Genomic DNA, 22,043 nt, shown 5'->3' on the forward strand with positions numbered 1-22,043 from the left:
CAGTAGAGTGTTCTCTTCCTTTGAACTGGAGTGGCTTTCTCCCCCATGACCCTTGGCACCTTCTGTGGCTATACGGACCACATCCTCTGCTGACCCTAAGCTGTATGTTGGGTCTTCTCTTTGATGGTTCTGGGGAGCTCTGGATCCATTTTTCTCACTTCACGATCCAAGAAACTGATTCTTTCATCTAATTCCACACCAGACTTTCCCCAGACCCCATGAGTGCAGTCATCTTTGTTCCAGGGGGTTTGAAAATCAGGGGTAAAAATAAAGCAGACACCACAGAGCCGGGCTGAGTTATGGCAGTCATGAGAGCATCTGATAGCTCCTCTGTGACTCATCCATTTATTTTAATGACATCCGAATATGACAGTATATTGAAAAAAGAATGCATGTTATTTATTCCATACCGGGGAAGTGGCACTATAACACTGTTTTAAAAACATTTTTAAAAATTTCCTATTAGAACCTATCGCTGAGTTAGAAAAACATGCTTTGCCAAATGCCCGATTATGCCTTTACTGGTCCTGCTAGCTGGCATGTTTCACTAACTTTCCTCTAGTGTTTCCTTTGGCACTGTTGAGCCCACACTACAAAACATGAACAAGTCCCACCAAATCACACTATGCCCTCAGCTTCCCCATCATCTGAGGGTACACCAGGAGACTGCTGTTGGGGAGGCAGAGGACACCCTCTGGGCCATTAAGAAAGTGTTAGAGGGTCTAACTCAGGCTTCACTCTGCCTGGACACCCACTGTGGGGTAGCAGGAAGAACTTTGGCCTGGGTGGACACCTGGGGTTAATTATCCGTGTGTTTTTGGTCTATGATCACTGCATTCTTCCATTTGTTCGACCCTCAGTTTTCCTGCCTACCAGTAATGCCCTACGACTCCTCCAGCTCTATCTGGGATCTTGAGTGTGAGGGGCAGGTCACTTGTTACTATGGGCTTCTGCTCCCAGCAAAGGCAGTGGGTGACTGCTTGACCTTAGGGTTCAGTCTGGTGATAGCTTTGTCTCTGGTAAAGGGAAAGGTTAGATCAATCCTGGTCCTGGCCTTTCCTGAAGGTCACCCTGGGGCTCTTTTTCCCTTTTTTTTCCCTCTGAGCTTGGGAGTTCTCCCTCTTCTTGCCTCTCTTCTTGTCTTTTCGAAGCATCAGACTTGAGTTCCTTTCTATGAGATTGAGAAGGCAAAACCATCTTCTAACAAGGGCCTTTTGGCATGTCCATAACAGCAATAACAACAGTAATAATAACAACAGCATCTTACATTTAAGGTTTTTAGTTTACACTTTACAAAGGACTTTTAAGTACATAATCTCATTGGCCATCATACGGCCCATTGGTTGAGTCAAAGAGACCTTCTTTTCCCTTTCCTGAATCCTGCTCAGGGGGGACACAGCGTGAGCAGCCTCTTCTGCCCACGTACATTGCCACACAGACACTGAACCACACTTTTTCAGGAACAAATTAACTGAACTCTTCCTGCCTCGTGGAATGTCCTGTTTCTAGAATGTGACTGCTCAAGGAGAGAGAGTTTTAATCATCATTTGTTAGAGGAACCTCATTCGGGGAGTATTTTCTTAATGGTCCTTGCATTTGGCATTTCTTAAAGTCAGGGCTTCCAAACTTGAGGAAGAAGGCTCAGAATTGTAAGGGACACACCTGGGCCTTTTGCTGTCTTGGTCGATGGGGGCAGGATTCAGGATTGGGCCTGGGGTCATGAGCAGAGGGAGGTCTCAGGTTCCTTGGGAAGGCAGAGGAAAAGCTGGCAGCCTGTTGAGTCCTCCCAGAAAGCCAGTGACCCTGGGCGGGGCTCTTGAGAGGGCCGGCTGAGTAGGCTCCAGGCTGGGTGGGGAGAGGCTAGCAGGGGCATTGGTGGTGGGATAAGGCTCAGATACACCTGTTTTGGGGGAGAGGGGAGTTGGGAAGTGTGTTGGGCAGATCCCAGGACCCTCTTCAAGAGCAGAGCTTCTAAGCTACCATAGACATTTGTGATCCATCTGGCTGGCAGTGTTTTCTAGCCACAAAGTAAACCACAGGGAGCTCTCAAGTCCATTTTGGCTGACAGCTCCGTCTCCTCTTTCAGGCCTTTATGCTGCCACAGCTGTCTTCCTAAACCAGAGCTTGTCTTGCTCTTCCCTTCCTCAAACAACCCTGCTGGCACCTGTGGCCTGTTTAGCATGCAAAGCTCTTTGCGGTCAAAACCCTGCCTTCGTATCTACCCCATTTCTCTCTGCTCCTCAGTGTGCTTCCCATACTCCCACCACCCTAGATTTTGACTCTTTCCCAAAAAAAGCCAGGCCTTGCCATATCTCATTGCTTTTTAACAGGCCACTCCCAGGAAAGTTCAATTCCCTTTCCCACCTCTGGCAAACTCCTGTTCATCCTTGAAGACCTAGGACTAGAAATTCCCTCCTCTGGACAGTCACTTCCATTGCTTATATTGCCACTTGAGAGCACCTTGTGTAATAAGGCAATTGTCCGTTTTTATGACTGTTTTTGTCACAGGCTGTAGGATCCTCAAAGGCAGGACATGTTCATTTCCCACGAGAAGCAGGATGGTTTAGTGGTTGAGTGAGCAAGTTCTGGAGTCAGACAGCCTGGGCCCAGATCCTGGCTCTACAGTTTATTAGACATTTACTCTTGGGCAAGTTCTTTAACTTCTCTGTGTCTCAGTCTACTCAACTGTAAAACGAGTTAATAGTGTTTTAACTACATGGTTGTTTTGATAATTAAATGAATATATATCTATTTCACAATTAGAGTGGTATCTGATGTATAATAAAGTACTAAATAAATCTGCTATTATAATAATGTTTGAAACAGGCTGAACATAGTGGCTCACACCTGTAATCCCAGCATTTTGGGACTCTTGAGGCAGGAAGTTGGCTTGAGCCGAGGAGGTTGAGGCTGCAGTGAGCTATGATTGAACCACTCTACTCCAGCCTGGCTGACAGCGCGAGACCCTGTCTCAAATGACAACAAAAAACAAAGCCATCATAAGGCATAGTACCTGGAACATAATGGAGATTTACATGCATATTTTTAGATAAATTCCTCAGCTATATCCCTCTCTCCCTTCTCTTCATCCCCTCCCTCCCTTCCTTCTTTCCATCCTTCTTCCACTTGCCTCATGTTTCTCTATCTTCGTTTCTTTTCTTTCTCCCTTCATTATTCCCTGAGTCTTTGGCCCACCATTGGTCTTCACAGAGCAACTAGGCTCCTCTAGGGACCCTGAGGGCTGAAAGGTCCAATGACTTCCAAACTCTTCTCCCTGAAACTCCTATAGTGGAGGCTCCTGGGGGAAGGAGGGGTGGATGATGAGAGCCAGGGAATTGCTGTGAACAGCTGAGCCCTGGAAGATATGTGGCTAACCTGACGGGGTGGAAGGGGGAAAATGGGAGGGAGGGAGGGAGAGACATGGAAAGAAACAGGGGCAGGGAAGTCCCCTTCAGGAATGGAGGCAGAGGCTGGATAGGCTGCCCTTGATGCATAAGCCCTGGTCTCTAGAATCTTTCCAGATACTGGGGAGGGGGAAAGAGGAGTGAACAAGGCAGAACAAGAGCAGGAAAAAATATCATCTTTCCTTTTCCGGCAGGGCTGCTCTGATGGATTTAAGCTGCCTGAATCACCTGTGCTCACCCATTCTAGAGAAAGAATCTCAAGCTTTGGGTCTGGACTTCCGGTCTGGCTCCTCCACTTATCTGGTTTGTGGCTTAAGGCAAGTTCCAGAGCCTGTGAGGGCCTAAACTTCCTTCTTAGTGAACCGGGCTCTACTCCCGTATCCTTCCCAGGGAGGCAGGGGTTGTATAGATAAAATAAGGTAGAGTTTGGATATGCATTGGAAGGTGTCACAGATGGGCAAAGGGTCTCTGTCATCATGATGGTCACCTGGAGGATCAGGTGGCAGAGGCCTGTCTTACAGCAAGAGCCTCCAAGAACCTTCCAGAGTTGGACATCTACTAGTGCTGTGGGCAGGCTTGGCTCCCAGTCTTCCGCTTCCCAGAAGGGCTACCTTCTCTCCTGGGATACATTCCAATGAAAAATTACCTGGAAGGAGGAGAGGGGGTCAGTGCGTGGGTCCTGAGGAGACAGCATGATATTCTCTTCCCTCACCTCCTCTAGGAAGACCCCTCTCCTGGGGAGGAGCAGGAAAAATAGCAGCTGTTTTAAAGTTTGGTAAGACAGTTCCAGATGAAACCTGCAGCAGACTTCAATAGTCAGTCCTCGATTGGAAGCCAGGGCCAGCCAGGAAGGAGAAGCAGGGTCCCCCAGTGGGTTCAGATCCTGAAGGGGGGTCTGGGACAGACAGGGACAGCAATATTTTTGAGTGGCAGACTGAGAAGGCCAGGGCTCAGCAGCTTTTCTTAGAAGAACTGGGCATCTTGGGCACTGACATCCAGGACTCCGAAAAGCTGGGTAATTTTAGGGGAGGAAAAAAAAGGGAGTTAAAAAACAAGAAACAAAGATCTTTTCCTTCTCTCTCTTCCTCTTATTCCTTTTTCTGATCTCAATGAGCAGCTCTTGGTTTACTGCCGACATAATAACGTTTCATAAACATGAAAGCATCTTCCTCCTTCCTCAGGCTGTCATTCTTTATTCTTATCCTTTTGTTTTAAAGCATTTTTATTAGTCTTTTTTTTTCTTAAACTTTTAAACAGCTGTTTATAAAAACACAACAAATACAACACAAAACTTGGTAAAAATAACTCACTATATGGTACATATACTCAGATGGTGTGATATATTTATATAATAAAAGATGAAAATAGTCACTTTCCATAATAAAAATAAGTTCTATTTTTTTGTTTATTTTACAATATACTTAATATTCTCTTCTTCTTTAGCTTCCTCTCCAGCTTCATATCCTTCATGCTGAATCACCAGGGGGTTCCACACGGCTGTCCCAACCCCACCAAGCTGGAGTCTGAGAGGTGGCAGGCAGGCGGGCAAGGGCTTAGGAACACCCGAGACAGCCGCACTCTAAGTGTCTCTCCACCTCTTCTACAAACGAGGAGCCGTCCGTGCACTGGAAGACGTATTTCCGTCGCTTGCTGCGGGTGGGCTGGCAGCACTGGGGCCCGCAGCCCCCATGACATTCCATGATGGGCACCTTGGAGGCTGTGGCACATGATGCATAACCTTTCTGGCGGCGGATCACCTCTCGGACTACTTGTCCCAGGCACGGATTCTCTGCAGAGGGCATAAAAGGGCATTGGTGGTCTAGGAGGCCAGCGGGACCGACAGCAGTTCCCAGGTAGGCTGCTTTGAAATACGTGTGCTCTGAAGACCATAAGAATGTATTCACTCATCCATCTGCCCACCCTCTATTTTACAAACAGGTACCTTTCCTGTACTAGGCTCTCTGCTAGGCTTACACCTAAGCCCTGAGGATATAAAGGTGACAAAAACAGGCTTGGTCCCTTCCTTCAAGAAACTTAAAGTCAAAACTAAAACTAGATGAAGCAAACTGGTAGACCGTGGGCCAAATCCTGTCCCCAGACCAATTTTGATTACCCTACATATGCCTAAAAATTAATTAAATGCCAACATTAAAAAAGCAGGAGATTTCACCTGAAAATCTGGATTTCTGCCTTCCGTGAAAACCAGGAGGTCTGGCAGAGCTGAGCCTGCAACCCTGCACTGCAGTGATGGCTGAAGCTGAGTGCTTTAGATGGGGCAGGTTATCTCCAGTTTGCCCCAGTCACCACCACTCCCAGTAGTCTGTCTCTCCCAGCCTAGAGTCTAGGTACTATTTAAGTGAATATATTTAATAAGAAACTGAGGTAGATGCTATAAAGAAAGGGAAGATGTTCATACAAGAACATACAGTATGTGTTTTTGTATGCTGTACGACATTTGTATGCAAAAGGCATTTGACCTGGCCCAGGGAGGCTTCTCTAGGAAATGAGCCGGAGTTGAGGTCTGAATAAGAAGCAGGTGTTAATGAGGCTTTGGGATGAGCTTTTCCAGAAGGCCTAGAAATAACTGCAGGGCAGGAAAGGGCACCCTCGTATCTGCTTAAACACTCTGGACCCTGACCCACCTTTTCATTTCCACCTCTCTACTGTCCTCACTACAGTGGGAGAATGTCTGCAGCAAGGCACTTGAGGAAGGGAGCCGTGACCCTTGACCTTTGACCCTTGACAAGTCGCAGTTCCCATGTCTGAAAAATGGTAACACATTTTCCTGTCCTTCCAGCAATTCCCAGGCTGTTACGAGCACCAGAGGAGATTGTGAAGGAGAAAGGGCTTTCTGCATTTTAAAGCTTCAGGTGTTGTTAAAAGTCTTTAAAATTATGAGATTGTTAAAAGGGTTAGAAAGAGGTTAATGACTGTGTGCATGTGTGTAACATGGGGAGAGAAGGGGAGCGTAGATGGGGCAACATGCTAATGACTGAGGGGAAGGGATTAAGCTGTTTATACTGCCCTGACAGTTTTTCTATAAATCTGAAATTATTTCAAAATAAGTTATTTAATAACATTTTAAAAATGAGTTTTGGTTAAGAATAGTATTTCCTGTAGGTATAAAATGTGGAAAAGTCCTCAAGGGACGGGGTGGACTGCCTGGGATCCTGGTGGCAGGGAGCAAAACTTCTCAGTGTCCATGCAGGAGAAAGACCCCCCAAGGTAAGACAACTATTTTAATATTAATATAATTTTCCTTTGTTGAGCTCACCTCAAAATTACATGATAAAGGGGCCACTAACCGAGAAAAGTAATTTGATGGTTCTGACTAGGTCAGACCAAAGAACTGACTTCTGCTGACCCAGTAAGGGCAGGAGGGTTGGATGGAAGCTGTGGAACAACGTCCTCTGCTTGGATACATATGCGAATCATTGCAAAACGCAGGTTCTGACTCGAAGGGGCTGGGATGGGGCCTGGGAGCCTGCGTTTCTAAGTGACTCCCAGGTGATGTCAATGGTGCTGGTCAATGTCAGGGGGCCACGCTGACTGGCTAGGGTTTCATTAGTTCTGAAGGCATGGCATCTCAAGGGCCAACAGCTGGAAAAGAGGAGAAAAGAACCATCCAGACTACTCATGTGTTCTCCCTGCAGAGGTCCACTGAGGACCATTTTCTATACTTGTTTCATCTTTAAAAAGTCCATGCTTGAGAATCTTAACTTTGGCCATATGAGTTATCTGCACTTTTGTTTCTTCTCGGAGACAGGGTCTGTCTCTGTCACCTGGGCTGGAGTGCAGTGGTGCATTCATGGCAGCTTCAAGCTCCTGAGCTCATGCGATCCTTGCACCTCAGCCTCCCAAAATGCTAGGATTCCAGGTGTGAGCCACCACTCCTGGCCCTATCTAGATGAGGAAGTGAATCACAAGTATGCTGCTCAACGCCATGCAGATTTGAGACAGGGTCTCACTCTGTCACCCAGGTTGATCTTGGCTGACTGTAACCTCCGCCTCCCAGGTTCAAATGATTCTCTTGCCTCAGCCTCCAGAGTAGCTGGGATTACAGGCGACCACCATGATGCCCAGCTAATTTTTGTATTTTTAGTAGAGGCAGGGTTTCACCATGTTGGCCAGGCTGGTCAAGGTCATGCAGATTCTAAATGACAGCTTGGCCTTCATCGTGACAATGTTGCTTCTGACTTTCCATCTCGCGTACTCCTTCCAACAACCCTATAAGGAAGCACAGTAGCCAGCCTCCAAGATTGCCCCCAGTGACTACCCCCTTCTGGTACTGATGCCCTTTATGTGGTCCCCTCCCTCACTGAATGCACCTGACCGACATAGCAATGCAGTGTGTTGGAAATGACAGCATGAGTGACTTCCAATTGTAGGTCATATAAGACATGTGGCTTGCTCTGTCCTGGACTGTTCACTCTGGGACATGCCAGCTGCCCTGGCGCGAGGACCCTCAAAGAGCCTGTGTAGTGACTCATGCAGGGCTGCAGGGCAGAACTGGGACCTCCCACCAACACCCAGCACCATGGGAGTGCAGCACACTGGAAGCAGATTCTGCTGCCTCGGGTTAGCTCACAGAGAACTGCAGCCCTGGCTGTGCTGAATGCAACCCCGAGAGATCCCAGCTAGGCTCTGTCTGAATTCCCAACCCACAGGAAAAATGTGGGCTGAAACAACGTTTTTTGTGGTTTTGAGCTGCTATGGTTTGGGACTAACTTGTTATGCAGCACTAGATAACTGATACAGGAAGGTGTAGCATTGCCTCCGTTTTCAAGTTGAGGGAATTGAGGCTCACAAAGTGACTGAACCAAGGTCATGCAGCCTTTAAGTGGCACAGCCAGAACTGGAACTGAGGTGATCTGGATATGAAGTCCAACTCTGACCCCCACTTCCTCCCTCCCACAGGCACAGTAGACCCACCTTGTTGGCAGTGCTCGCCGCTAAAGCCGGGCTGGCACAGGCAGTAGGGCTCCCCTTGGTCTGAGATGTGGCACTGCCCATGGTGACACTTGAAGGCTGAGCAGGCGTTGGCAGAGTCATTCTTGTTGTCACACAAGGCCCCTCCATAGCCCTCGGCACACTTGCACATGTATGAGGTCCCGGTTGCCACACATTTTCCATGGTTGCAGCTAGGGGCAGAGAGGAGGATGAGAAGGGAACTGCATCAGAGTTGGTGCTGCTGAGGACTCCCTCTGTCCCCCAGCCAGGGACCAGGGGACCCAGAGCTGAGTACAGTCCAATAGCTTTCTCCATTTCCTAGGCTGAGCATCTCTTAACCACCTTGCTTCCCCTGGCCAACCAGCCAGAAGCCTGCGAGTGTCACCCAGTGTGAGCTGTCACCACAGCAGAAGCTGGCTTGCTGATTTACACACACACCCCACGCAGCCAAGTAGCAAACAATTGCTTGAAAGAATCTAGCCATTCTCTAAACATTTTAATTGCTTTACCATCTTAAATAAGAATTACTACCACCCCGCTACTACCAGCAGGTACCCCTGGCTATGTACCAGGAATTGTGTTAAGTGCTTTACACCCAGTATTGCTCTGAATTTCCATCACAACCTCTTGTCTGCTGCTCCTACGCAGTACATTTCACCTGTGGGAAAAGATGAAGGTAAAGCCTATATCCTGAATCACGACACATCACTGCCCCTGGCGGAATGACATGCAGAGCCAGGATCCATGTTATAGAGTCAAACACACACACACACACACATGCTCAAGAGCAACACAAGAACCTCAAACCCTTTATAGCTGTCCCTTATTCCTGATCCAAAAGATCATTTCCTGACTGGTTTAGCCAACCACATTTCCAGTGTTGGCTCTGGTGTTAGTTTTGGCTGATCCAGGTTTCTTAACACTGACAGTACTGGGTTTCCTATATTTAGCATGATGCCTGTCACATAGTAGGACCTCAGTAAATCTTTGTTGAATGAGTAGTTGCTTAAACTATTAAATGTGGTTTGATGTGTGGTTATATACACCTCATGCCTTGCACAGGCTGAGTCTGCCCACGTGAGCGCCTTTTTCTAATTCCCACAGAGACAGCGGGGGCTCACTGTGGCTCTGGACAGGTTCTAAGGGCCACCTGGCAGAGACGAGTGTTTTGAGCAGGGCCCTCTTATGCTGATCCCTCCAAGCAGGTCTTGCTGCTCAGACGTGTAAGCTCAGTCTCTTGACCTCTGAAGCAGTTACACTTCCACAGCTTCGATCCGCAGTCTGACTGCAACTCCTCCAGCCTCCAGTAGTGCCTAGTTCTCAGGTGGGGTAGGGATTGAGGCCATGCTGGGAGCCCGAGCACACAGCCAGGGCTCCTGGGACACTGACCTGTGGCCAAGGCAGGGGTCCCGGGCCTCCTGGTCGCAGAGCGGGCCGGTCCAGCCCGGGTGGCACTCGCACACCACGCTGTCCTTCTCCACGGAGCGACACAGGCCGTGCTTGCACACGGTGCAGGACTTGCAGCCTGGTGACACCCCCAGGGACTGCGGTGGGAGGGCCTTGAAGTCCTGCAGCTCATTGTTGATGCGCACCTCGTGGATGCATCCGTGGAAGCCGCCTAGAGGCCGGTCCGTGCCCTGGCGCAAGGCAGAGAGGCCGGTGGAGGTGGGGATGCCTGTGGGAGAGGAGCCAGGACAGTGGCCTGAAGACCCTCCCCTGCCACCCTGCTGTCCTCAGAGAAAGCGCTTTCCACACATTGATGGCTAGAACTCTGGGCCTCTGATGTTCAAATGAGGTTAACGGGCCAAAACCTCGGACCTCGTCCATACAGGGACATGCATCTTTGGTCCTGCACTGGGACTCCTTAAAAAAACGTGGATTTGTTGCCAATATGTAATATTAGAAAATTTCCCATAAAAATTTGTATATTGGACTTCCCTAGAAAAAAACCGAGATGGCCGGGCGCGGTGGCTCAAGCCTGTAATCCCAGCACTTTGGGAGGCCGAGACGGGAGGATCACGAGGTCAGGAGATCAAGACCATCCTGGCTAACACGATGAAACCCCGTCTCTACTAAAAAATACAAAAAAATAGCCGGGCGAGGTGGCAGGCGCCTATAGTCCCAGCTACTCGGGAGGCTGAGGCAGGAGAATGGCGTAAACCCGGGAGGTGGAGCTTGCAGTGAGCTGATATTCGGCCACTGCACTCCAGCCTGGGCAACAGAGCGAGACTCCGTCTCAAAAAAAAAAAAAAAAAAAAAAGAAAACGAGATTATCTGGTCACCCATTGCCCTATGACCCCACTGGCTGAACCGAGGAGACCGTCCCCCCGCATAGGCAAGTGCACCAAATAACCAGCTGTCCCCACCAGGCTCCTCGGCCCTTTGATGCAGGCCTCACAAGAGAAGCCAGGGCAGGCGAGCTACAGCTGAGGAGAGAAGATAAGGTTTTGGGGAGCTGCTTCATCAATGAAACTTTAGGGTTCAGGGTTTTAGACCAGTTTGCTGCCTTATATACTATGTACCCCTCTTCTCAGGGTCTTCAAGAGACTGGTAGTAAAGACTTAACTTGCTTTTCAATAATTGGTATTTTCGCTCCCCTTCTACGCCGTCCCCTGCCCACCTTCTACAGTTGAGAGCCTGGGACTAGCCTGGAAGCAGGGCACCCAGTTCTGTTCTGGCTGCAGGTGGGGCACAGGGCACGGTCCTCCTCCAGGGATAAGTGGTGTCCCTTCTGGGGCTGCCCTCGGCCCAGAGCTTTCCCTGGCCTCCGTGTGTCTGAACCGCCCGTTAACAACGCCCTCTCCTGCGCCCGTGCTCATCTCTGCAGGTGGACTCTGGGTAAAGTCTCGGGAATCTTAGGATTGAACGAGCAGTTCTGGTAGCTTTTTTTACACTTAACCCTTTGAGAACTATTGGTGCAGGGGCTGCATTTCAGGCCTAGACTCTGCCAAACTGATGGCTACTTTTTTGTGTTTTGTTGTCATTGTTGCTGTTGTTTTAAAGACAAGGTCTCATTCTGTCACCCAGGTTGGAGGGCAGTAGCACAATCATGGCTCACTGCAGCCCCAAACTCCCAGGCTCAAGCGATCCCCCGCCTCACCCTCCCAAGGAGCTGGGACTACGGGGGCTCACTACTGTGCCCAGCTAATTTAAATATTTTGTAGAGATGACGTCTCACTGTGTTGCCTAGGCTGGTCTCAACTGGGCTCAAGCGATCCTCCCACGTCAACCTCCCAAAGTGTTGGGATTACAGGTGTGAGCCACTGCACCTGGCCTACTTCCATTTTTGGCCTTAGATTTTAATCTCAAACTTGTTCTTTTACATTCATTAATCGAACCTCCCAGGGTTTGAGGAGGTGGCAGAGCAGAGGGAATATGACCTGATGCCGGCAGACTTCAGCAGAGCCTAGACCCTGCTTCCATCCCCTGCCCTCCCCTTCTCACCCCTTCCCGTCACAATGTGTAGTTTCCAGGAGTCCTGTTCTCTTTCCTTTCCAAGCACCTGTCCTAAATTTTCTTTTCTCCATGGCCTGGCTAGTGCTTATTCACCCTTTTAGAGATCAGCTTCATTGTCCCTTCCTCCAGGAAGCCTTCCGTGATTGGCTTTGGCAGTGGCCTGGGTTTCGGAACTGGAGCACAGAGGGCCAGAGGGAGGTAGAGGTGGTAGGGAAAGAGGGCATTACCTCCAAGGTAGAGGGGGCTGTTGATGCCCACTGCTGGCTGCTTCTGGAGCTTCCCCAGGCTCTTGGGAGTTCCTTTGTCCACTACCAGGTTCAGGGTCTGGTTTAACATCACCAGCTCCACACTGTGAAACTGCCCATCATTCACTGTCTCCACGCTGGCCAGTAGAGAAGGGGAGAAAGCCAGAGAGTTCACTAAGTGCCTTCCATGGCTGGGCCCTGGGCTGTGGACTTGACCTGCATTGCTTACATTTTGTTTTACTTTATTTTATTTGGAAATAACTTTAAACTTACATAAGTTGTAAAAATAAAAACAGTACAGAAGATGCTTATTACCCAGTTTCTCCCATTACTTTTTACTCCAATGTGCTTATGGTTTTTTCTCTGCATTGTACATACACACACACATATTTCTGAACCATTTAAAGGTAAGTTACATACATCACAGCCCTTTATCCTTAGATACCTCAGTGTGCATTTCCTAAGGACAGAGATATTCTCTTACATAAGCACAGTGCAGTTGTCAGCTTCAGTGAATTTAACATGGATACCACACTGTTATCTAGTCTATTATCTATTCCAATTCTGCACTGGACCCAACAATGTCCTTTACAGCATTTATTTCCTTCCCGTTCGAGATTTAGTCTAGGGTCAGGTATTGCATTTGGCTATCATTATTTGCATTCTTTTCTGTTATTTCATAGAGTTAAGCAAACTCCATTCATAGACCACCTTCTCAGTTCCTGCTCTATCTGCATGCTGCCTTCGACCACTATTTATTCAACACACTGGTTCTTTTCAATTGCCCAATTTCCCCCTTAAATATCGGTAAGGGTAAAGGTTAGCATTGTTCTAAAAAATAGTTCTGATGTGATTTTTATATATTTTTAGTACATATAAAACAAACTCTCTCACAGTTAAAATTTCAGCAGTTTGCTGTTGTCCCCCCTAAAGTAACCTCATGTACCACCAGTGGTATGCATGCCACGTTTGGGGAAATAGTGCCTTATAATACTCGTGCTAGGTAAGTGTGGGGAAAAGAAAGAGAGATCAGACTGTTACTGTGTCTATATAGAAAGAAGCAGACATAAGAGACTCCATTTTGTTCTGTATTTGAGATGCTGTTAATCTGTGACCCTACCCCCAACCCTGTCCTTGCAAGAGACATGTGCTGTGGTGACTCAAGGTTTAACGGATTTTGGGCTGTGCCGGGTGTGCTTTGTTAAACAAGTGCCTGAAGGCAGTATGCTTGTGAAAAGTCATCACTATTCTCTTAATCTCAAGTACCCAGGGACACGTACACTGCCAAAGGTCACAGGGACCTCTACCTAGGAAAGCTAGGTGTTGTCTAAGGTTTCTCCCCATGTGATAGTCTGAAATATGGCCTCGTGGGAAGGGAAAGGCCTGATCGTCCCCAAGCCTGACACCCGTGAAGGGTCTGTGCTGAGGAGGACTAGTATAAGACGAAAGAAGGCCTCTTTGCAGTTGAGATAGAGAAAAGCATCTGTCTCCTGCCCGTCCCTGGGCAATGGAACATCTCGGTGTAAAACCTGATTGTATGTTCTGTTTACTGAGAAAGAAGAAAACCGCCTTAGGGCTGAAGGTGGGACGTGCTAGTGGCAGTGCTGCTCTTTATGCACTAAAGATGTTTGCATATGAATATCAAGGCACAGCACTTTTCCTTAAACTTACTCACGTCACAGAGATCTTTATTCATATATCTTACTGCTGACATTCTCCCTACGATGATCCTATTATCCTGCCACTTCCCTTTTTCTAAAATGGTAAAGATAATGATCAATAAATACTGAGGGAACTCAGAGACCGGTGCAGGCGTGGGTCCTCTGTATGCTGAGTGCCGGTCCCCTGGGCCCACTTTTTCTTTCTCTATACTTTGTCTCTGTGTCTCATTTCTTTTCTCGAGTCTCTCCTTCCACCTAACGAGAAATGCCCACAGGTGTGGAGGGGAAGGCCACCCCTTCAGGTAAGTGTGTTATCTCTACTTCAGAAATGAGGAAACGGTAGCTCAGGGAGGCTAAGGAATTTACCTAAGGCACCATAGTTGGTAAGTGATAGAGCAAGGATTTGAACTGCCGTCCAGGTCAAATGTCGCTAATCTGAAAATCTCCAAAAGCTCACACTTTTTGAGTGCCCACATGATGCTTGAAGGAAATGCTCATTGGAGGATTTTGGATTTCAGATTTTCAGATTAGAGATGCTGAACCAGCATAATGCAAGTATTCAGCACTTTGGGTTCCAAAAGTTTTGGTTATGGGATATTCACTTTTTTTTTTTGAGATGTAGTCTCACTCTGTCATCCAGGCTGGAGTGCAGTGGCACGATCTTGGCTCACTGCAACCTCCGCCTCCTGGGTTTAAGCAATTCTCCTGCTCAGCCTCCTGAGTAGCTGGGATTACAGGCTCATGCCACCACACACAGCTAATTTCATGTTTTTAGTAGAGATGGGGTTTTTACCATGTTGGCCAGGCTGGTCTTGAACTCCTGACCTCAAGTGATCCACTCGCCTCAGCCTCCCAAACTGCTGGGATTACAGGCATGAACCACCATGCCTGGCTGGTTATGGGATATTCAGTCTGCACATCCCACTTCCCCATGCTGCCTCTAACAGGGCCAGCAGCCACTCACCGAGGGCCCAGATGAGCCAGACGTGGTGCTAAGTGGTTCACTTATTTGAACCTTACAAAAATTCTGTGAAGTGGGTGCCAGATATTCTATTTCACAGATGAAGACACCAAGGCCCAGAGAGGTTAAGTGATTTACCTGAGGTCACCCAGCGAGTACAGGCAAGAGACAGAATTTGTAGGCAACACTTTTGACTCCCAAATTCTGCTCTTTCCAGCGCACTACCCTCGGCAGGGCCTGGGAGGGAACAGTGCTGGGACGTGATGGGAGTTGGGGAATGTGACACCTCTTCCTTCCCTGAAGGTCTCTGAGGAGTAGACTGAGCTCTGTCTTATCTATTCAGGTATCAGGGATACATTAGGAGGCTCCCTCTCTCCTTGAATTCTCCCTGACAAATCCCTGTTGGCTCTAACAAGAGGATCCCCGCAGGGGGTGGCACTGATTATCTAGGCAGGCAGAGGACCGTTTCAGTGACTAACTCAGATTTAGAAATTTCAGCAGCCAAAAAGGCAAGAGAAATGCTTGGGAGAAGACAGGCTAAATTGAGGTTTAGTGAAGAAAACAGTCCATTCTAGCCCCTTACTGCTGGATGGAACCATAACCAATCATAGGAACAGAACATCCCAGTCTCAGTTTCCTCCTCTGTAAAAGGGGAATAATAACCTCACAGAACTATCGTGATGTTCAAATTAGAGTGGGTACATGAAAGTGCTTTGTCACCAGGCATGGTGGCATGTGCCTGTATCACTACTTGACAAGCTGGGAGGTTGAGGCAGGAAGACCACTTGCGCCTAGGTGTTCGAGTTCAGCCTGGGAAACAGCACAACCCCTATTTCTTAAAAAACAAAAAAGCACTTTGTCAATTACTGAGAAAATGTGAGCAGTTATTTTAGTGTTATTTACAAGACTAACAAGTACCACTGCCTGCAAAGCTAGTAATCCCCGCTCTAGTGTTGATCCCTGGGAGAAGGTGATGGCAGAGGACACGCAGGAGCCCAGGACCCACTCAAATCCATTGGGAAATTTCTCCTCCCACTCATTCATCCAATATCCACCCATCCATTCAACCACCCATGCTTCCTTCCCATCTATTCTACCTATTCACCCATCCACCCTCCTCTCCATCCATCCACCTAGCCATCTCTCCACCCGCCCACCTACTTATTTATCTACTCTCTTCATCCATTGATTCCATCACATCCATCCATCCTTCATCTACCCTTCATCCGCCCACCCACCAAGTGTCTGCTATGGGCCACCTCATCCTGAGTGCTGTGGATCAGTGACAAACAGGGAATATAGGGTAACTGCACTCACAAAGCTTCCATTCCACTTTCCTTAGCCTTTCCTGTGAATCAAATGACAACGTATCAATGTAAGGTCCAGCCAAGAGATAGGATAGTGGGAGGTGGAGTGGTGGGTAAAAGAGTCCACCGAAGAATCTGGTTTTGTGATGGGGATCCAAAAAGCCCTATGAAGGTAGAGCTATTTCTATTTCGGAAGCCTCCAGCTGCTCCAAGTTGCAAGCTGAGGGCAAGGCAGAGGCCTGTGATCCTATGGCTGGGCTGGTAAAAGCAGGAAGGGGAGGGACGAGGGCCCCGTGCAGAGACCATAAACTTGTGACCTTGAGCCCTCACACAGTTTTCCAACAACACATGCAAAAATATGCAGGTGTATCCCACAGCATCCTAGAAATGGATGCTGTTTGGATGCAAATGAGCTCACCACCCTGGAGGTGTGTCAACAGATGCTGGGCAGCCACCCGTCAGAAAGGGAGCTGTCAAGAGGCTGCAGCTCAGGCATTCCCTTCCAACATTACGATTCAGGGAGTCAGGGCAGCTGTTTTCCCATTATAGACACATACACAGACACAGCGAACACACACCACCTGCTCCTGCCTGGCAGCTGGCTCCAGGCCCGACTCCTTCTCCCCTTCCTGCCATCCCAGGTGCTGGTGTGTGGCCTCCAGGGGTACCCGGCCTGGAGACAGTGGTCTGGCAGAAGTCACAGATCAGAGAGGGCTGTGTGGTCACTGGCTTCTGCCCTAGACAGAGTGCTGGGTTCTGCAGTGCCCCAGCGCTGGGCTTCCTGGAGGGCCTCATCTGATGCTCACATGGGAGAGTCCTAGGTAGGCTCCAGGTATAGCCTGTTCAGCCAGGTCATGCTTTGTGGAGAGAGATCTGGAATCACACTGGGTCTGCCAGCTGAGGGACTCTGGGCAAGTCACACCACTTCTGTAAGCCCCTGTTTCTGCTTCTATTCAATGAGTTTTATATTCATTTTACAACATTGGTGTTTTTTTTTTGGTGGTTGTTTTTAGTAAGAGACAGGGTCTTACTCTGTTGCCCAGGATGGATGCAGTGGTGCAGTCGTCGCTCACTGCAGCCTTGAACTCCGGGCTCAAGTGATCCTCCCGCCTTGGCCTCCCAAAGTGCTGGGGTTACGGGTCACTGCACTTGGCCTACACTGCATTTTGTTTGTTTTTGTTGTTTTTTTTGAGATGGAGTCTCGCTCTGTCACCCAGGCTGGAGTACATTGGCGCGATCTCAGCTCACTGCAACCTCCACCTCCCTGGTTCAAGCAATTTTCCTGCCTCAGCCTCCCGAGTAGCTGGGATTACAGGCGCCCTCCACCATCCCCGGCTAATTTTTGTATTTTTAGTAGAGACGCGGTTTTGCCATGTTGGCCAGGCTGTTCTTGAACTCCTGACCTCAAGTGATCCTCCTGCCTCGACCTCCCAAAATGTTGGGATTATAGGCGTGAGCCACCGTGCCTGGCCCTACACTGGTTTTAATGGGCAGTACGTGGCCACCGACACCTAGCAAGTGCTCAGTGAAAGGTGGAAATGATGACTCCTCGACCTTACTCTGGGCTTGCTGGAGCTGGGTGTGGCAGCCACTGGGGTGGGGAAGTAGGTTAGTGAGTCCTCGAAGAGCCTGCCTACGGATTTCACAACTTACAGCCACCCAGGGCTTTGAGTCTCTCTACTCCCACTGGCTCATTCCCGTTTCCGAGGAGGGGACTCTTGTGAGTCCCATTTTAGGGAAGGAAGCTAAGTAACCTGATGGAGGCCACACTGCTAAGAAGTGCTGGAACTGAGGTTCCAAGTCAGGATTGCTTCCAAATCCAAACCTCCCAGAACGTTATCTATGCCAGTAGGTACTTATAGGTTAACAGGTGTCTTCTTCCTGGCACCTTTTAACCAGGTCTCTTGGATATAATGACTGAAGCCAGTGTTTTTCAAACTGGGTCCCTGGAGGTTCAGGGTAGGCAGTGCTAAAGGCTCTGGCTTTTTACCAGCATCCTTAAGTCAGGATGCCTCCATTTCTACTTGCCTTAAAAAAAAAAAAAAAAAAAAAAAATGGCCGGGCACAGTGGCACACACCTGTAATCCCAGCACTTTGGGATTACATCGTTGAATTCTCCCTGACAAATCCCTGTTGAGGATTTGGGAGGCCAAGGCGGGCAGATTACGAGCTTACCAGCCTGGCCAACGGGGTTTAGTGAAACCCCGTCTCTACTAAAAATACAAAAAAGTAGCCAGGCGTGGTAGTGGGTGCCTGTAGTCCCAGCTACTTGGGAGGCTGAGGCAGGAGAATCACCTGAACCTTGGAGGTGGAGGTTGCAGTGAGTCAAGATTGTGCCATTGCACTCCAGCCCAGGCAAGGGAGCTAGACTCTGTTTCAAAAAAAAAAAAAAAAAAAAAAATTCATTAAATCTTAGCCTTTGGAAAAAAATAATGGGAAAATGGCTCTACTGTGACAAAAGTAGAGAAAAAAATGGAAAACACAGTAACAACCTAAGGTTCACACTAAAAGAAATATAGTGGTCCCAAGCCCCAGTAATTAGTCTCCTGGAGAGATATCTAAGGATTTCAGGGCAGAGAAGGGGCTCTGAGGGTCTTCCTTATTATCTGCCGGGCCAGACTGAACTGGTGCCAAGTGGGAGGTGGAGAGCTCTGGAGTTGTCAGGGTGGGGCTGGATGCATCCTGCCTGGAACTGGCATGACCACAGGCATTGGCCAGAGTGGCCTGTGGCCTTTTTGCCTTTGCTTTTATTTATTTATTTTTGAGATCGGATCTTGTTCTCTCACCCAGGCTGCAGTGCAGTGGTGCAATCACAGCTCACTGCAGCCTTGACCTCCAGGGTTCAAGTGATCCTCCTGCCTCAGCCTCTCAAGTAGCTAGGACCATATGTGTATACTACTATGCTTGGGTAATTTTTTATTTTTTGCATAGGTGGAGTCTCACTGTGTTGCCCAGGATACCCTCAAACTCCTGGGCTCAGGCGATCCTCCTGCCTTGGCTTCCAAGAATGCTGGGGTTACAGGCATGAGCCACCATGCCTGGCTTTCTTTTGCTTTTAATAATAATGGTGGATACGTGTTAATCTCTTAGTAGAGGCCAGGCATTGTGCTACCCTATGCTAAGCAGTTCACTTGCATTCTTTTATTTAACCCTAACAACCCTCAGGAAGGAGGCACACTTTTTCCTCCATTTTTCAAATAAGAGACTTAAGGCTCAGAGACTTAAGGTGCTCAGGCTGAAGTCTTAAGGGACTTGAGGGAGGGAAGGTTTGTTATTCCTCTAGGTGCTGCTTGCTCTAACCTGAATGCTGAGTTGTGACCACTAGGTGGCGATAGAACCTCACAGTAACAAAGAGTTCCTGGGATTTCGGGTAGGCAGCAAGCAGAGACCTCAGGCCCCACTGCGGCAACCCCCTACTCCTGTAGCACAGCCTACACTCTTTCTTGGCTCTGTCCTTCATGTCCCAGAGCCTGCACGGTGGGAGAGCTGGTTTGGGTGGAAAACTGACCCGGATTTAAATCCTAGTTCTGCCACTCACTGGGCTTCTAACATGAGACTTCTCATGCCTAAAACAGGAGTGAGGATCCAACGAGACAAAGACCTTGGCAGTGGATAGGATTGTAGAAATCAAGACTCGGAGAGCACGCACTGCGTTGCATTCAAAGAGCACACCCACGCGGTGTTTTAAAGTGGCTAACATTCAAAAACTTAGATATCCAACATAGAAACCCTGCTGGTCCCGCTTCTCTTGATAATCTGCATTCCCGCATGGCAGCGTCTGCTGGAGCTGAGGCCAGCCACTCCTCTGGATGGGGCTCCACCCTCCAGGCTACTGCAGCCCCCACCACTTCTTATGGGGACTACAGCCCATTTTCCCCATGTCTGTTACCTATGTGGCCATTTGGCCTTGCTGGCACGTGAGTCTGGCCTTCTCACAAGTCTCAGTGCCAAGGAAGAGTGAAGTCTGTCCCCATTCTGGGGCAAGGAGGGGCTCAGGTGGGCTTTTCTGTATATTTTCCCTGGGGCCTGGAATAGAATCTTCATGTTCCCTCGTCACCATTTGTGATTATGGCTGTGCAGATGAATAACATCAGGCATGGACAGAATGGAGACCATGGAATCTAGCCTGCAGGTCCCTGCTGGGAACCCAGGCTGCCGTCCTCACTCTGAAGCTGGTTGTGGGCCTTAGTGGGCCAAAAGCTGCCAACTCCCCTGATTAGAACAGCTTTGGTTGGGCTCCCTGGCTCTGGCCCTGAGGCCAAGGTGGCCTTCCTGGGTGGTTAGAGGTTATTGCACTGATGCTGAGGAAGAGATCTCATTTTTTGTGGCTGGACTGGCCTCCTGGTCCCCTCAGCTGCCGGTCAGCTCAGCCCGTGCCCTCCATTAACCCCAGCCCTCCCATGTGACTTCCATGCAGGCTGATGGGGCCTCCTCCTCCCCAGGGCTTCCTCGCTGCTCAGCCTGAGAAAATGCTTTTGAGGCACAGGTCATGTCTCAGCTCAAACACCAGCTCCTCCTCCAAGGTCCTCCAAGCAAAAATATTTGCTCCTGGGGGGCACAGTGGCTCACGCCTGTAAACCCAGCACTTTGGGAGGCCAAGGTGGGCAGACTGCTTCAGCCCAGGAGTTCAAGACCAGCCTGAGCAACATGACAAAACCCTGTCTCTTCCAGAAAAAAAAAAACAAAAATTAGATGTTGTGATGCACACCTGTAGTCCCAGCTACTCAGGAGGCTGAGGGAGGAGGATCACTTGAGGCTGGGAGGTGGAGGTTGCAGGGAGCTGTGATCATGCCACTGTACTCCAACCTGGGTGACACAGTGAGACACTGTCTCCAAAAAAACCCAAAAACCAAAAAAATCTTTGCTTTATCCTTGGTGTTCCTGTATGACCCCAGGGTCTCCAGTGAGCATGAGCTGATTCTGCTGTGCAGCCACTGCTTGTTGATATGTGTGTCTTCCTCCCTGGACTGTGTGTGTTTAGCTCTGTGGCCCCTGCACTTTACCTAGCCCAGGGTCTAGCCCAAACGTGGGGCCTGACAGATGTGGAATGGGTGAGAGTGTACTACTGGGAACAGAAACAGGGCTGCCTCAGGGAAAATGTTCGGAAGCAAAACCATTTTAATATGGAATTGCTAGAGCCTTGGGCCCCTGAGGATTGCAAACTGAATGAAGGATACTAAAGATCTGTTACAGGCTCAGCATGAAGATCTAGGCCAGGAGTGCCAGGGCATCCTTAGCTGGGTTTCCCCATGGCTAAGACAGAGCCTGGTGTCTTCCAGGGCCACCTACCTGCTCCAACTCACGGCTCCCTGACAGCAGCTTCTGGACAGCAACTCTCTGACCTTCCATTTCATAACTCAGCACAGTGCTGCGACACTCCTACCAGCCACACCAGCCCTTTACCAAATCACCAGCCTTGACGGCTAATGTTAGCAGAGGGCAAAGGCTGGGCTCTGCTTGGGAAGGCCCCCAGCTCGGGGCAGGGCTCAGCTGCTTCTGGAAGCCTGGCTTTAACCTTCTGTCCTTGACATGTCTGCGTAAAGCCTTAATTCGCCAAACACTTCCTCCAGTGTTGTTTCAACCTTCAGTGACCACCCTAAGAGGTATATCCTGCTATTGCTCACATTACAAATGGGAAGGGGGAGGGGGGAAACTGAGGCACAAAGAGGCTGAATCACTTGTTCACATTTGGATTTATGCAATAGCAAATGCTTCACAGGCTGCCCTGGCCCTGCCTCTTTGGCTGTCTGTCCTCGCCACTTGGCCAGGACCCATGGCTCTAGGGACACAGATGTTAGGCGGTCCAGGCTCTAGGGAGACCACCAGGGTGAGCTCTTTCTTCTGGTGTCCACTGTGCCCAACTGTCCTAACCTGCCTGGTCTTTATCCACCTTCCACCGGGAGCCTCCTGCTCTGGTCAACACCCTTTTCCTTGCCCCTCGTCTGTCTTCGCCGACCTCCCGGCATGGCTCGTCCACCTGTTCTCTCTGCTCTCACAAGTTCTTCCCTTTCTTCGAGGCCCAACTCAGACTGCTCCTTCTGCAGGAAGATTTCCTGTGG

At 49.1% G+C, this 22,043-nt stretch overlaps 1 protein-coding gene across 2 annotated transcripts in view; it reads right to left on the minus strand.

Moving 5' to 3' along the window:
- Positions 1-293: 293 nt before the first annotated feature.
- SLIT3 (slit guidance ligand 3) overlaps positions 294-22,043 on the minus strand; it is a 695,238-nt gene continuing 673,488 nt past the window's right edge. For both annotated transcript variants that reach the window (XM_065547045.1, XM_015452236.3), the window contains 4 exons: positions 12,038-12,192; positions 9,744-10,029; positions 8,337-8,545; positions 294-5,193 (listed from right to left, as the gene is read on the minus strand). In XM_065547045.1, coding sequence (XP_065403117.1) covers positions 4,958-5,193; positions 8,337-8,545; positions 9,744-10,029; positions 12,038-12,192 — 886 coding nt within the window. In that variant the 3' untranslated portion in view covers positions 294-4,957. The remainder of the gene's footprint in view (positions 5,194-8,336; positions 8,546-9,743; positions 10,030-12,037; positions 12,193-22,043) is intronic.

Source organism: Macaca fascicularis, chromosome 6 (assembly GCF_037993035.2).
Source record: "Macaca fascicularis isolate 582-1 chromosome 6, T2T-MFA8v1.1".
Taxonomy (NCBI): Eukaryota; Metazoa; Chordata; class Mammalia; order Primates; family Cercopithecidae; genus Macaca; species Macaca fascicularis.